Source organism: Haematobia irritans, chromosome 4, assembly GCF_050003625.1.
Source record: "Haematobia irritans isolate KBUSLIRL chromosome 4, ASM5000362v1, whole genome shotgun sequence".
NCBI classification, from domain to species: domain Eukaryota; kingdom Metazoa; phylum Arthropoda; class Insecta; order Diptera; family Muscidae; genus Haematobia; species Haematobia irritans.
The window spans coordinates 168359282-168377052 of NC_134400.1; the positions used below are offsets into that span (position 1 = coordinate 168359282).

General features: G+C 35.3%; 2 protein-coding genes across 2 annotated transcripts in view; one reads left to right on the forward strand and one right to left on the reverse strand.

Annotated features, from left to right (window-relative positions):
• The first annotated feature begins 3696 nt into the window (after nucleotides 1–3696).
• HDAC1 (histone deacetylase 1) lies at nucleotides 3697–11362 on the forward strand. Its single transcript, XM_075303978.1, has 5 exons — nucleotides 3697–3961; nucleotides 4419–4531; nucleotides 8286–9217; nucleotides 10055–10359; nucleotides 10421–11362. The coding sequence occupies exons 1-5, from the start codon at nucleotides 3916–3918 to the stop codon at nucleotides 10483–10485; spliced, it is 1461 nt and encodes a 486-aa protein (XP_075160093.1). The 5' UTR covers nucleotides 3697–3915; the 3' UTR covers nucleotides 10486–11362.
• A 4042-nt stretch (nucleotides 11363–15404) lies between these two features.
• The window catches only part of axo (axotactin), a 396767-nt gene continuing 394400 nt past the window's right edge, over nucleotides 15405–17771 (reverse strand). The window contains exon 21 of the mRNA XM_075304128.1: nucleotides 15405–15648. Coding sequence (XP_075160243.1) covers nucleotides 15589–15648 — 60 coding nt within the window. The 3' untranslated portion in view covers nucleotides 15405–15588. The remainder of the gene's footprint in view (nucleotides 15649–17771) is intronic.

Below are 17771 nucleotides of genomic sequence, written 5' to 3' on the forward strand. Positions count from 1 at the left end.
AATAATGGTTTCCATAAAAATTTTTCGCAAGAATGAACATAGTACCGGCCTTTATTCAAATTGTTTTTAATTTGTATAAGACAAAAATTCATAAAATGGTTGTATTGGTATAACTTATGGTGTTTTCTTTTCTGAAAAAAGTGCTTTGCCTTCATTTTGTCTGTACATAATGCGCATTTTTAAAATGTTACCAGCAACCTAAAAAAATGCTATCATTTCAGCGGGCAGAAAAGAATTCAAGGAAGGAAACAGGGCAATCGCAGCACTCTCGTTTGTTGGCAGTGCTGAAAATGCCCGTAATTTGCCCCTATGCGTGGCGATATTTTCACAACAGAATTCGAAGCCTTTTCGCACTTTTGCCTGTTTTTTTAGAAAAGAACCTAAAAAGTACATTTTCCGGGCAAAATGCAAAAAAAGTGCGCATTTTTTACAAGAAAAGAAAACGCCATTAAATTTATTATTTCCCAATCGACCAAAATGCATTTTAAATCGAAAATGAAATTACGCGTCGCCAATTTGACGAAGGATGACTGTCAAGGGTTAATAAAAGAATGATGTTGAGTTACAAGTAGCAAGTTGCATGTTCCCTGCCAACATTTTTTGAATTTGGGGGCGCTTCTGAGAATCCCCACTACGTCGAAAACAGTCATATACGCATTAGCGTAGCTAGACAATTTTCCTAGGGGGGGGGGCTATAGCCCCCCCTAACTAAAAATTTATTGACTGAACTTATAGGTTCAATTAATGTTTTATTTCATAAAATTGAATAAAAAATTTGACATAAAAATAACTCGACAATTAATTTATAATAAAGCAACTAAAAGTAGTTCCACACTTTTCCCAGCAAAAAAATTGTGAGTTGTTCTAAAGGCACAAGTTTAAAAGTACTTCCAAAAATGTCCTCAATTATTTTAACTACACAGGAAGTTTTTTTACTTCATTTTTTTTCATATTTTAATGTGTAATTTTTTGTTTTCTTTTTATTTCAAATAGTTTAAAAGAAGAGTAAGAATAAATAAATTGGTACAAATTATTCAAATTTTGTCACAAAACTGCTAAATCCATTATAGAAAAATCGATAATTTTGGAAATTATTCGAGGAAAAACCTTTCAAACAAGCGTCAGAATGCATTAAAAATCATAAAAACAATATAAAAAATAATTATTTGGGAAAATATAACAAAATTTTTTAATTCACATTCAAAACACTGAATTTGGATCACAACTTAAGAAGTGATGCAAATTCATTGCAACGGCTGTTGAAACGGTGGACATTTGTCCTATGACAAGCTCATATTACATTCATTGCTTCTCCGCCAATTTTGCACCACTTTAGACCAAAAAGAACATTTTCACTACTTTTTTGGCAACGCTTTTTCGCAGCATTATTAAGATATTAATTTATGAAAGAATAGTTTTAATATCAATTACTATTTTTTTAATTAAATTGACTAAACTAAATCAATCATAAGTTCAACCACATCTTTATTTCATAAATATCTGACTTCAAACATTGCCATCGGCAACTGCTACCACAACCCAAGTAATTCGATTGTTCATGAAAGTATTTAGCGGAACTTTGTGCGATTGTATATACTTGTTTAATTTTTATAAAAATTAAAAAAACTATTGACATTTATTGAAAAATGGAAAATCATAAATAGAGTTTCAAATTCTGGGGGGGGGGGGGCTAAAAATTTTCTGGGGGGTCTAAGCCCCCTCCCCAGAGGCCTTCCTACGCTTATGCATATACGATATCCAAAACTCCTCGGAAAAGCGCCGTCACTATTGAGAAGTTGTACCACGCCAAGTTAAGGCCGGTACTATGTTCATTCTTGCGAAAAATTTTTATGGAAACCATTATTTCGCACATAGAAAGCGGCGTTTTTTTAGGTAGCTTGGAGCGCTATTTTACAGGGAGCGATATTGGATTAAGTTGGTGGTGTTGCTTGTTTTTACAAAATAACATTTTATTTTTCCTTGGGCAATTGATCTGCTATTCCTTTGATCCTTTGTATAGTTTCGGAACAAAAATATGGTCCGTGTTTGATTTATAAACCCGCAGAAATAGTTTTTAATAAATAAATTATTTCTTAATTCACATTGCAAATGGCGCCGTGCTATAAACGTCAGTTTTTCAACACGAAAAAACAAAGTATCACAAATGGAAAAAATTTCGCAAATTTTTCGCATTTTTTGGTTTTGTATGGAGTTTCAACGCGAAAACCGAACAGAGTACCGGCCTATACTAAAAAAAGTATCGCATGAGTGCAATTATTAGGTGCCCTTCTGGATACATTTAGAAGGACGCCAATAAGAGCCCCTTCAAACAATCAGACAAAGTGCATTTTAAGATAGTTGTAAAAGAAACATTGTGGTCAAGTAAAACACGATTGTTTAGATGTCTATTGATTTTATTAAACATTTATAAATTCTCATAAATATAACATTTATACGACTATCACATGACATTTAACATATTTTTATGCATCAATAAAAGATTGATGTTGAGTTACAAGTTGCAAGTTAAATGTTGTAGCGTCTATCAGCCAGTGCTTTTATTTCCAATGGAGGCAGCGTGTCTGGAAAAATATTTGAAAAACTATCACTTTATTCCATTTGGAAAGTCAAAAATTGTTCACCAATATACCTTTCACAATTTTAAGCGAAATAACTATCTTTCCAGCACTTCATTATCATTTTTATTTAAATAAATTACAAGAAGCTAGATGTGCTTGGTGTTTCACAAAATATAAAATGGCTCTTGTAACAATAGTGATGGCAAAGTACTTTCATGCGAATAGTGATGGCAAAATACTATCACAGTTGGCGATTGTTGCAGTGTCACTTACGAGTCTGTGGTAGCGATGAGGATGAAATGGAACTTTGAAATGCTGGCAGGGTTGCAGCGTCTATCAGCCAGTGTTGTTATTCTCGATAGAGGCTGCGTGTCTGGAAAAATATCTGAAAAACAATCACTTAATTCCATTTGGAAAGTCAAAAATTGTTCACCAACATACCTTTCACAATTTCAAGCAGAGTAACGAATGTTTTCAGCACTTCATTTCCCTTTTAATTTAAATAAATTAAAATAAGCTAGTTGCGCTTGGCGTTTCACAAAATATAAAATGGCTCTTCTAAGAATAGTGATGGCAAAATATTTTTATGTACATTTTGTACTTTTTGATATGCTTCACCCATCACAGTTGGCGATTGTTGTAGTGTCATTTACGAGTCTGTGGTAGCGATGAGGATGAAATGGAACTTTGAAATGCTGACAGGGACTTAAGGTTGAATTACACAATCCGTACGTTGATGGAAGGGTTGATTTTTTTCTGTTTGCGGCAGACTATTCGAGCTTTTGATTTCAAAGAGAAATTTCAACTCTTCAATCATCGGACGCATTGAACGCATGCTATGTAATTCTACCTTTTTACATTGAATTATTTCATTTTATCTGTTTTTAAAATTTATAGACAAATTGTATTATTATAGTCCGTAGAAGTGCATCGCAACTACTTTCAAATATTTTCTATCTTCCTAAAAATTCATTGATATTTGGTTTACGATTTATATGCTAATACTTGGCAACTCTAGTGCAATTATAGATTGAGATGCAACTCTGCTAACTGCAGCTAACTTCACGCCGCTCAAAATATGAGTGGAGTTGGCAACGCTGATTTTTTGACAATAATCATTTTAATTTCGTGAGAGGGAGAGTCAAGTATTGGCTATCTCCACAATTGAGTTGCACACTAAAGACGCGCTTTTATTTCTTGTCCATAATTGTAGCGAAAAAGCAAAGCTTGGGCCTGCAGTGTTAACTTCGAAATATTTTTAAAAGTAGAAAGTGGTAAACACTTCAGCGGCGCTACCGTTTTAGTTGCTTACTCATCCTTTGTCCAGAAAAGAACAATGCAGTCCGCCCATAGTAAAAAGAGGGTTTGCTACTATTATGACAGTAAGTTTATTTAAAATTGGTTTCTAATACAAAAAAGAAATTAATGGTGTTAAGTTAAATTTTTGAGTGTTTAAATATAAATTTATAATTTAAATATAAAGTTTTTGCTACTTGCTGTTTCGCTGACAAATTCCTTAATGGTGGTTGTAAATTTTCTTAATTTATTGTGACTGTACCATCGGCGTTTTGTGGCTCTCATTGCATACATAGCCACAGCGCACTTTTTGCGAACGACCATACACAAATCCTACGTGTGAATTTCAAGACTAGCCGGTACGCGGTTTTTGTATACTCGAAAAGTATGGTTGTTTTCTACGAATGCTGTGTTGCAAGAGAATAAATTGAATTGAGACTCTCGATTTAAATATGTTTTTTTATTTAAAATGTTTCTTGTTTTACTGGCATCTTAATCCAATCATTTTCTTTTTCTACAATTCTTTTTGAATTTTTACTTCAGGTGACATCGGAAACTACTATTATGGGCAGGGGCATCCAATGAAACCACATCGCATAAGGATGACCCATAATCTGTTGCTCAACTATGGTCTATACAGAAAAATGGAAATTTATGTAAGTTTGATATTTATTTACTATGGAACGAAACGAAAATTATTTCTTTCATTTAATTGGGTTATAGTGACGAAACCTTAAAATGCTCAAAATGTTTACAAAGATAAAAAAAACGATACCCATGGAACAACAATGGAAGGAAGATGGCTCCAACATGAGAGAAATTCCTCATTCTCCGCCATGTAGTATTATTTGGAAATATTAAGAACATGTTGGTAATATGGATTGAAAGTATACATTTACGATATTAGTTAGTGACAATTGTACGTCTGTACTTGGTGGCTGAGAAGAGCCACTGTCACAATGGTCTAATATTAAACCAAAAACTATGCAAAAGGATACTATTTACGTGGCTGCAATTGCTATATCCCAATTGGACAAAACTACTTTACTCTGCCGTAGTAATATCGTCCCTACAAGTAATGCTTTGAGAAGAGTGACATGTATTGTTACGAGGTCGTTACAATGACATGGCTTTTAAGAGTATTGAGGTATATCGTTGTTGGTTTCAATAGATGTTTGCCAAGTCTTATGTTTATTCCTAGCTGTTAGAAAGTCTTCGCTTCTAGTGTGTTGTCTATAGTTCAGAGAATAAAGATCTACGTAATTTTACAGACATCTGTTATGAGGAGTTCGTACAGGTGTTCTAGGTAGATCCAGATACTAAAGGGTGGTTAAAATTTCAAGGGCCGATGTTGAGTTCGAATAAAACAAAGTATTTAAGAAATTCTTGTAATTTTATTTTATTATGATATATTGGTAGTACTCAATTATGTCTGGAACAAAATATCGGCCAAATGGGCGCCGCGACCTCGGTGGCAAACCTTCATCCGATGGTCCAAATTTTCGATGACGCTGAGGCATAATGGAGGTTTTATGCCGTTAATGTGCCGAGTTAGCTCATCCTATAGCTCTTGAATTATTGCTGGCATATCGACGTACACATTTTCTTTCAAATAACCCCAAAGAAAAAAGTCCAACGGTGTCAAATCACATGATCCTGGCGGCCAATTGACATCGCCATTACGTGAGATAACACGGCCATTGAATTTGTTGCGCAAAAGAGCCATTGTTTCGTTAGCTGTGTGGCAAGTGGCACCGTCCTGCTGAAACCACATATCGTCCACATCCATATCTTCCAATTCGGGCCATAAAAAGTTCGTTATCATCTCACGATAGCAAACACCATTCACAGTAACTGCCTGACCGGCCTCATTTTGGAAAAAATACGGCCCAATGATGCCGCCAGCCCATAAACCGCACCAAACAGTCACTCTTTGTGGGTGCATTGGTTTTTCGACAATCTCTCTTGGATTCTCATTCGCCCAAATGCGGCAATTCAGTTTATTGACGAATTCACTGAGATGAAAATGTGCCTCATCACTGAAGATGATTTTCTTCGAAAATTGATCATCCACTGTTGCCATTTCTTGGAACCATTTAACACGTTGTTGGATTGTGTATCTCTCCATGGTTCAAATTGAGTAAGTCTGAAACAGAGAAATGTCAAATAAAATTCGGAAAAAAAACTTGGCGTTTAGGTGTGGTTCACATTCAACATCGGCCCTTACAATTTAACCACCCTTTATAACAAAGAGTTATTAATGACATCAGTAGATTGATCTGCGGAAATTCGATAATTCCAAGAAAAAATATTTGGGAATTATTTTTAAGGCATTACTTATACTGAACATCAAAACATGCTCTTCTGGAGATGGGCCTATTTTTCATTTTATTACTTCATTCTATGCAGTTTTCGTAATCAATTTAAAATCTATGAATCTACGATGCGTTTCTCATCAGACGTGCACCTATGTCCCGTAAAATATGTGCTTGTATTGATTTATTTATTTTTTTTAATCTGTTTAAGTTATTTCATATCTTTTCAAACGACACATCTGAAGAATTCATGAGAAATCAATGCAGTGCATTCATAAAAGCCCCATGACTAGCCCATGTAAAATTCATTTTGGACTCCCTAAAATCAAAAGACATTTTCAGGTTTTGGATACGGTTTTTTTTACTGGGTTATTCAAACTCAGAATCATTTAATTGCTCTACTTGTGTCTAGACTCATTGCTCATCGTGTAATATGATTCGTTGATTTACCCACCCAGTGTATATAAGTATAGCAGTTATTCTCCACAGTTGTTGGTGGACAACATTAATGCATCGTTGGAACTTGAGGTAGATTGGAAAAGGAACAATTATTTATCTACCAACTCTTCGAAATCAAATGCAATGTTATTTGGATACGACGAGCAAGATAATTTATCATAAAATATGTTTATTTCTAATGAAATTGTTGGAAAAAAAATAAATGTCTTCTTTGAATCCAAACTTTCCTTTTGTGCACATATTGACATGATTTGTGGTTGGGTTTGGAGTACATTATGATGTATTAACACAGCCAATATTTTAATGGTTATATATGTAGGTATTGTCCAACTGAGTCATGATAATTATGCCAAACCATTACGGTTACGGTTTGAGGTTGTAGTGTTAGACCGGTAACATAATTCTTGGTTTATGGGACGTCTAATCATAATCATATATACCATCACTGCCAACAACATTTATTTTAAAGCATTTTTCTTTATTCCATGTCGCATATCATACTTTCCGATTTTAGGTGCTACCTGGTTAATGCCATACGATTCCATCGATGTCTTTCCCTGACTTTCTTACGAGTACATTTCTTACTGCCAATCCCCGACTAAAATTTCTCGGGAAAAATTTTACTTCTTGCTGCGATATGGCCCTTCAGCCAAATTAATTTGATTTCGAGTTGAAAAACTTGGTTTGTTTGTCATATTTAGTTGAAGTTTATAGTTTTCAACTACTTGAAATTGTGCGCTAATAAAGCGTTAAACCCCAATTTTTTGACCTGTTCGCCACATTACATTCTTAGAAGTTTTTTATTATACCCCATTTTTTGCTCATCACTACATGGATCATTCCCCAGCAAAAAAAACTTCGAAGTTCGCTGACGTTCGCTAACGTGAACTCTATTGATTTTAATTAGTTCACGTTAGCGCGAGTTCACTGTATTTGTTTGTAAATATGGAGTTTTATTTTATTTTTAATTGTATACAGAAAATGTTTAAATATTTTTATAAGTATTCCAGTGACCCTGATCTTTGTCGCAGACGTGGTACCTATAAGTATACTTACCCTGTAAAGCAATATATTGTACTTGAATGTTCTGAACAAACTAGATTTTTGAAGGAAAAACAATACGGTTTTTAGTGACATTCTTTTTGTTCGCAGTATTATTGGTTGAATTGATCCACGATTTCTATGAAGTTCATATACCATTTTTGTACTTATAGTTTCACTAAGGGGATATATCCACGGAAGACATAAAATTATATACTACCAATCAACAAAACCAATAGAAACTTCTAAAATTACAAATTCTTCTAATTAATTGGAACCTCATCACGCACGCAAGGATTAATTATTAGGTTTTACGAAATATGACCTCTGCGAGGCTATGTTATTAATAAAGCTGAAATTTGGTTGAAATCTATTAATTAGTTAAGGCAATAAATATATATAAATGATAGTGTCATGCTACAGTTATTGCTAATTCATAATATTGTGATGAGGGATCCTAAATCCAAAACATTTTACAATTTTTTTTTATATGCATCCAATTTAAAAACGTTGCACTTTTTAACAACCGAAATCACCATAACACATGGTTTCTCTTCATTATTTAAAAGTTTTATTTTATTTGAATATTTTTCAGCGTCCACATAAAGCCACTGCCGATGAAATGACCAAATTCCATTCGGATGAATATGTACGCTTCCTACGTTCCATACGTCCGGACAATATGACTGAATATAATAAACAAATGCAAAGGTTTAATGTTGGAGAGGATTGTCCCGTCTTTGATGGTCTCTATGAGTTCTGTCAACTTTCTGCGGGCGGTTCTGTCGCTGCTGCCGTTAAACTTAATAAACAAGCATCGGAGATTTGCATAAACTGGGGCGGAGGATTGCATCATGCCAAAAAATCAGAGGCCTCCGGTTTCTGTTATGTCAACGATATTGTTTTGGGCATATTGGAATTGTTGAAATATCACCAACGTGTTCTATACATCGATATCGATGTTCATCATGGAGATGGTGTAGAAGAAGCCTTTTACACAACAGATCGCGTAATGACAGTTAGTTTTCATAAGTATGGTGAATATTTTCCTGGTACTGGAGATTTACGTGATATCGGTGCTGGTAAAGGAAAATACTATGCCGTAAATATTCCTCTGCGGGATGGAATGGATGACGAAGCATACGAATCCATATTTGAACCTATCATATCCAAAGTTATGGAGACTTTCCAGCCAGCCGCAGTTGTCCTACAATGTGGTGCTGATTCACTCACAGGCGATCGCTTAGGTTGCTTTAATTTGACAGTTAAAGGCCATGGACGTTGTGTAGAATTTGTGAAGAAGTACAATTTGCCCTTCTTAATGGTTGGCGGTGGTGGCTATACCATTCGTAATGTTTCACGTTGCTGGACATATGAGACATCCGTTGCGCTGGGTGTTGAGATTGCGAATGAGTTGCCGTACAATGATTACTTTGAGTACTTTGGGCCCGATTTCAAGCTACATATTAGCCCCAGCAATATGAGCAATCAAAATACCACAGAATATTTGGAGAAAATCCGAAACAGGTGAGTCCATTTAACTATAGAACATTTTCAAGCAATCGAAATTCTGAGCTCTGGGACAAATTGAAACCATATCAGACAAAATATATATATAGATGGGAGCTATATTTAAATCAACCGATTTTGACCAAATGTTTGATGCATAGTTAGAAGAATAATTCTTTCCCCTGTACAGAGTCTCACATAAATCCAAGCAAAACTTTGGCTTCTATGATTGTGAGAGTCTAAATGAGCCAAAAATCATCCCAGATCATGCTGTGGGCCCCTCCCTGACTGACAGCCTTAACACATTTAGTCGTGTCCCAATATAGAAGTACTTTCGTATTAGGCACCGCAGTATCATAAGTTTGCATAACTATGTTACCTTGATTTGTCTGGAATTTGCCTGATGTCCTTTAAGCCAGATAAATAGAAATTTTGACGGTTATCGTCGGATGATATTTAATGCATTTACATATCTGGATCTAATTTCAACTCACAAACTCAATTAGATTTTACACTTTTTCTGCTATTCTATAAAAATTTAAGATTTCGTTCCATATAAAGAAAATAAATATAGGACTTCTCATATATAAAGTTATATACCTGATAGTAATCTTCGAACTCAAAGGCATGGACACTAATAATAAATTTTTACCGATAAATATTCTGGGGTGGGCTAAAATTTTTCTAGGGACGGCTTTGGCCCCCAGGACCACCCAAGCTACGCCAATTATTCGTATACACATCAGTGTAGGGTATAGTATTGTGGACAAGACCCGCTTCTAGAACTTCCCTATTATTTTTGTTCTTATAAATAGGTTTTAAATGTTTTTATTAAAACTTTAAAATTCTTTTTAGACTTTTCGAGAATCTGCGAATGCTACCACATGCTCCAGGTGTTCAAATTCAATCTATACCCGAAGATGCAATCAATGATGACTCAGACGATGAAGACAAAGCCGATAAAGATGAAAGACTAACGCAGGCCGACAAAGATAAACGCATTGTACCCGACAATGAATTCTCCGACTCAGAAGATGAAGGCGAAGGTGGCCGAAGGGATAACCGCTCGTACAAGGGTCAACGAAAGCGTCCACGGTTAGATAAAGAAGGTGCTAACAAAGCGGCGGAAAATTCAGAATCCAAAGATGATAAAGACAAAAGTAAACAGAGTTAACGTACGTTATGAAAGTAAATTATCAATACAATATTTCCCTTTTTCAGTGGATACAACAGAGAGTGAGGAACCTGTTAAAAGTGAGGATGGCAAAAAAGAGAACAACATATGACGTGGTGGTCGTAATAATTGGTTATAGAAACCAATCAAACGTTCATCGAAGTTTAAGCCTAATTTAACGTAGCATTTAGTTAATGATTAAACATTATTGGTTTTACCCTTTGAACTTTGTTCTCATTTTGATTTATACACTTTAAAAATTTGTAAATTATATTTCAAATATTAACAAACATTTGAAGTTATTTCCTCTCAACTGTTTCTCCACATATATTGCTCGAATTTCGAAAAAAAATTGGACACATTAATAAAGCAACATAAGTTGCAAGCAAGGCGTAAGTTCATGAACGCTTACCACTCACCACTTACTCACTCAATCATTAACTCACTCATTATTCATCATACACTGGATATATATAAGTCGCAATGGTCGATACATTTAAAATAGAATGTTGTATTTTATACTTTAGAAGTAACAATATATTTTAAGTTAAGCTATGTAACATATAGAAAGAATCGTTTATTTCTTAACAAAAATAATCGAATAGAAGATAGCAATCGAAAAATCCCATGCTCCATCTCCTGATCACAACAAAACAATACAACAATGTTCCATATGTCTACAATATAAAAAGGTCTTCTAGCAACTAATAAATTTTCTTACAAACACCCAAGTAAACTCAATACTACACAATATTCATGTACGAATACAATTATTTAGCTATTTATTCAATTTGTTCTATTACAACCTACTACTATATACATTATATACATACTTGGCATTTTATGCATAATATTCCAAGAAAAAAAAACAAACAAATTCTATGATAATATATTGAATGTGTGTATGTATGTGAGATTTAAAACAGGTCAAGAAAAATCAATAGAATTTTACAAAATAAAAAAAATTGCAAAATATGGAAACCAATTAATTTCAACGTGTTTTACACTGCTTATTGTATGTATAACATCCATTTTTCATATCAAAGGCGACGTACTCGTTAGATCTCGACCGATTCTGTAAAAATTTGACTTCAGAACAACCGTACGAACATTTGATTGTACGTTGTTTATTTTTTTGCATTTTAGAAAATTAATCTATAATCGCTTTTGGAATATTGCACCGTCATAATTTTCTCTCTCGTATCCAAGTTGAAACAAGTAAGGAAAGTCTAAAGTCGGGCGTGGCCGACTATATTATACCCTGCACCACTTTGTAGATCTAAATTTTCGAAACCATATCACATCCGTAAAATGTGTTGGGGGCTATATAAAGGTTTGTCATTATACCCTTCACCACTACTGTGGTACAGGGTATAATAAGTTTGTGTATTTGTAGGTAACGCAAAGAAGAAAAAGTCTGAGACCCATCGTTTAGTATACCGATCGTCTTAGAATTAAATTCTGAGTCGATTTAGCGATGTCCGTCTGTCTGTCTGTTCATGAATTTTTGTGCGCAAAGTACAGGTCTCAGTTTAAGTCCGATCGTCCTCAAATTTGGCACAGGGTCGTTTTGGGGAACAAAGACGATCGCTATTGATTTTGGAAAAAATCGGTTCAGATTTAGATATAGCTGTCATATATATTTATCCCCGATCTGGTTATAATTGGCGTGTTTATCAACCGATGTTCTTCAAATTCCGTGCATCCGAATATTTTATGAGTCTCGAGAAACGTGCAAAATATTATCCAAATCGGTTCAGATTTAGATAAAGCTCGCATATATATCTTTCGTCCGATTTGGACTTAAAAAAAGCCAGAGTTTTGCCCTGAATCGCTTCAAATTTTTCACAAGGAGTACGTTTAATAGTATCGGTAAATGTGCCAAATTTGGTTGAAATCGGTTCATATTTAGATATAGCTCCCATATATATCTTTCGTCCGATTTGGACTTATATGGCCTCAAAAGCCAGAGTTTTGCCCTGCATTGCTTCAAATTTTACACAAGGAGTACGTTTAATAGTATCGGTAAATGTGCCAAATTTGGTTGAAATCGGTTCAGATTTAGATATAGCTTCCATATATATCTTTCGCCCGATTTACACTCAAACAAGTAAGGAAAGTCTAAAGTCGGACGGGGCCGACTATATTGTACCCTGCACCACTTTGTAGATCTAAATTTTCGATACCATATCACATCCCTCAAATGTGTTGGGTGCTATATATAAAGGTTTGTCCCAAATACATACATTTAAATATCACTCCATTTGGACAGAATTTGACAGACTTTTACAAAACCTATAGACTCGAAATTTAATTTGGCTAATGCACTAGGGTGGAACGCCATTTTAGTAAAAAACAAGTAAGTAAAGTCGAAAGTCGGGCGGGGCCGACTATATTATACCCTTCACCCCTATGTAGGCCAAAATTTGTGTTACCATCTCAACTACTTCACATTTGCTGGAAGCTATATAAAGGAGACAATTTTTTTTTTACTTCTACAAAATCTCTAGAATTAAAATTTAAATCGGCTAACGCTATCCAGTTAATTGGAGGAAACTTCCATTGAAAATGGGTCTAAAATGTGTAACAACCTGCCATAACATATTTCCCCAACTCTGGTGTACGTATATATGGGAGCTATATAATCTGAACCGATTTTGACATGTATAGTTAGAATAATAATTCTGCTATCAATGCGAAATTTCACGTAAATGGGAGTATAACTTTGGACCCTGGTCATATGAGTGCAAATCGGACGGAAGATATGGGAGCCATATCTAAATCTGAACCGATTTCAACCAAATTTGGCACAATTACCGATACTACTAAACGTACTCCTTGCGCGAAATTTGAAGCAAATCACGGCAAAACCCTGGATTTTGAGTAAGTTCAAATCGGACGAAAGATATATATGGGAGCTATATCTAAATCTGAATCGATTTTGACCATATTTGGCACATACAATCGTTATGTGCCATCGTTAAAAGTACCGCTTGTGCAAAATTTGAAGTAAATCAGGGCAAAACTCTGGCTTTTGAGACCATATAAGTCCAAATCGGGCGAAAGATATATATGGGACCTATATCTAAATCTGAACCGATTTCAATCAAATTTACCAAGCATTGGTAGATTGTTAATTCTACCCTCTGTGCAAAATTTCACGAAGATCGGTAGCAAACTTTGGCCTCTGTGGTCATATGAGTCTAAATCGGACGAAAGATATATATGGGAGCTATATATAAATCTGAACCGATTTGGCTGCTATTTTGCAAGATTTTCGAGGTTCATAAAATATTTGGATGTACGGTATTTCAAGCAAATCGGTGGATAAACACGCTAACTATCACCAAATCGGCGATAAATATATATGGCAGCTATATCTAAATCTGAACCGATTTTTTCCAAAACCAATAGCGATTGTTTCTGCCCCAAGAAACGGCCCTATGCCAAATTTGAGGACGATCGGACTTCAATTGCGAGCTGTACTTTGTGCACAAAATTATATATACAGACAGACGGACGGACAGACAGACGGACATCGCTAAATCGACTCAGAATTTAATTCTAAGCCGATTGGTATACTAAAAGATGGGTCTATCACCACTATTTCTTGACGTTACATACAAATGCACAAACTTATTATACCCTGTACCACAGTAGTGGTGAAGGGTATAAATATGGGAAACATTTAAATCTGAAGCAATTTTAAGGAAACTTCGCAAAAGTTTATTTATGATTTATCGCTCGATATATATGTATTAGAAATTTAGGAAAATTAGAGTCATTTTTACAACTTTTCGACTAAGCAGTGGCGATTTAACAAGGAAAATGTTGGTATTTTGACCATTTTTGTCGAAATCAGAAAAACATATATATGGGAGCTATATCTAAATCTGAACCGATTTCAATCAAATTTGACACACATGACTACATTACTAATTGTACTCCTAGTGCAAAATTTCAACCAAATTGGGCCAAAACTCTGGCTTCTGGGGCCATATACGTCCATATCGGGCGAAAAATATATATGGAAGCTATATCTAAATCTGAACCGATTTCAATCAAATTTGGCACACATGACTATACTACCAATTGTACTCCTTGTGAAAAATTTTAAGCTAATCGGGATAAAACTCTGGCTTCTGTGTTCATATAATTGCATATCGGACGAAAGATATATATGGGAGCTATATCTAAATCTGAACCGATTTCAATCAAATTTGGCACACATGACTATACTACCAATTGTACTCCTTGTGCAAAATTTCAAGCTAATAGGGATAAAACTATGGCTTCTGGGTCCATATAAGTGCATATCGGGCGAAAGATATATATGGGAGCTATATCTATATCTGAACCGATTTCTTCCAAAATCAATAGGGTTATATTCTGGCCCAAAAAAGGAACACGTGCCAAATTTGAAGGCGATTGGACTTATATTGCGACCTAGACTTTGATCACAAAAATGTGTTCTCAGACAGACGGACATGACTATATCGACTCAGGGAACCACCCTGAGCATTATTGCCAAAGACACCAAATGTCTATCTCGTCTCCTTCTGGGTGTTACAAACATATGCACTAACTTATAATACCCTGTTCCACAGTGTGGCGCAGGGTATAAAAATATATCCATTAATATGGATATAAATAGAATGCACTTGCTTCCTTGGAAAAACCCAAAACTAGAATAAACAAACTGGGCATTTCGATATCGATACGATAATTATATCGTATCGAAGAAATTGTCAATAAGATTAAAAGTTTGGATCATGCATCCCTGCCGACATTTTTTGAATTTGACTGCGCTTCTGAGAATCACCACCACGTCGAAAACAATCGTATACGACATCCAAAACTCGTCGGAAAAGCGCCGTCACTATTGAGAAGTTGTACCACGCCAAGTTACTACAAAAAAGTATCGCATGAGTGCCATTATTAGGTGCCTTTTTAATAAATTTAGAAGGACGCCAATAAGAGCCCCTTCAAACAATCAGAAAAGTGAATTTTAAGATATTTGTAAAAGAATCATTGTGGTCAAGCAAAACACGATTGTTTAGATGTTTATTAATTTGATTAAGCATTTATAAATTCTTGTAAATATAACATTTATACCACTATCACAACACATTTAACATAATTTTTTTCATTAATGATAGAATGATGTTGATTCACAAGCGGCAAGTTACATGTTGCAGCGTCTATCAGCCAGTGTTTATACCCTGCGCCACACTGTGGTTTTATTCTCGATGGAGGCAGCGTGTCCGTAAAATATCTGAAAAACAATCACTTTATTTCATTTGGAAAGTCAAAAATTGTTCACCAATATACCTTTTACAATTTTAAGCGGAATAACTATGTTTTCAGCACTTCATTATCGATATTATTTAAATAAATTAAAAGAAGCTAGTTGCGCTTGGTGTTTCACAAAATATAAAGTGGCTCCCCGCTTGTTCGGTAAATAGCTATTGTCGCTTTTTCCTTGCTTATATAAGCACTCCACATGTGCAGGCGGTTATTTTGGTATAGAATAATGATTTCAAAAAGTACTAAAGACTCCTTTTCTAAAGGCATGTAATACACCATTTCGTTTCACCCAATTCAGCACCATAAAGTAATCTATTAAATACTGGATAAACTATGTTGGGCATTACCAGTTGAGGATAAAATCGATAAGAGAGACCCTGTTACTCTCACAGAAAATATGAGAGAGAAATTAAAAAAGTGATCATTTAATTTCGGTATCTAAAAGTAATGTACGAAATAGTTTGCCGAGCAAAATTAAACAAAGCACAAAAGTAATTACCTTACCACTACTTACCCGAACAAGCGGGTCTTGTAACAATAGTGATGGCAAAATACTTTCATGTATATTTCATACTTTTTCATATGCTTCCCCCATCACAGTTGGCGATTGTTGCAGTGTCATTTACGAGTCTGTGGTGGTAAAATCAACCCTTCCATCAACGCACGGATTGACGCATGATGTGTAACAGGTTGGCTGATAAGTCCCCGGTCTAAAGGTGAGTACTATGTTCGTATTTTTCACCAAAACACTAAATAACAAGTATAAACTGCCGTAAGTTCGGCCAGGCCGAATCTTATGTACCCTCCACCATGGATTGCGTAGAAACTACTACGAAATACTGTCATCCACAATCGAATTACTTGGGTTGTGGTATCTTAAATCGTTTTCTAAATTGTGAGTTAGTCCATACGTGGTATATTAGACAAAAAAAGGTGTGTATAGGTAAGTCTACAAATAATTACGAATCGATATGGACATTTGCACATTACGTAGGGAGCCAGAATTGAAATATGGGGGTCGCTTATATGGGGGCTATATACAATTATTGATATGGACCAATTTTTGTGAGATTGGTTCGATTTATCTGACGGCTATATATAACTATAGACCGATATGGACCTAGTTATGCATGGTTGTTAACGGCCATATACTAGCACAATGTACCAAATTTCAACTGACTCGGATAAAATTTGCTCCTCCAAGAGGCTCCAAAACCAAATCTCGGGATCGGTTTATATGGGGGCTATATATGATTATGGACTGATATGAACCACTTTTGGCATGGTTGTTAAATATCATATACTACTACCACGTACAAAATTTCACCCAGATCGGATGAATTCCGGAGGTCAAATCTGGGGATCGGTTTATATGGGTGCTATATATAATTATGGACTGATATGAACCAATTCTGCATGATTGTTGGATACCATATACTAACATCACGTAACAAATTTCAACCGAATCGGATGAATTTTGCTCTTCCAAGGGGCTCCGGAGGTCAAATCTGGGGATCGGTTTATATGGGGGCTATATATAATTATGGACCGATTTCGACCAATTTTTGCATGGGAGTTTGAGGCCATATATTAACACCACGTACCAAATTTCAACTGAATCAGATGAATTTTGGTGTTCCAAGAGGCTCCGGAGGTCAAATCTGGTGATCGGTTTATATGGGGGCTATATATAATTATGGACCGATGTGGACCAATTTTTGCATGGTTGTTAGAGACCATATACTAACACCATGTACCAAATTTCAGACGGATCGGATGAAATTTGCTTCTCTTAGAGGCTCCGCAAGCCAAATCGGGGGATCGGTTTATATGGGGGCTATATATAATTATGGACCGATGTGGACCAATTTTTGCATGGTTGTTAGAGACCATATACTAACACCATGTATCAAATTTTAGCCGGATCGGATGAAATTTGCTTCTCTTAGAGGCCTCGCAAGCCAAATCAGGGGATCGGTTTATATGAGGGCTATATATAATTATGGACCGATGTGGACCAATTTTTGCATGGTTGTTAGAGACCATATACTTACACCATGTACCAAATTTCAGCCGGATCGGATGAAATTT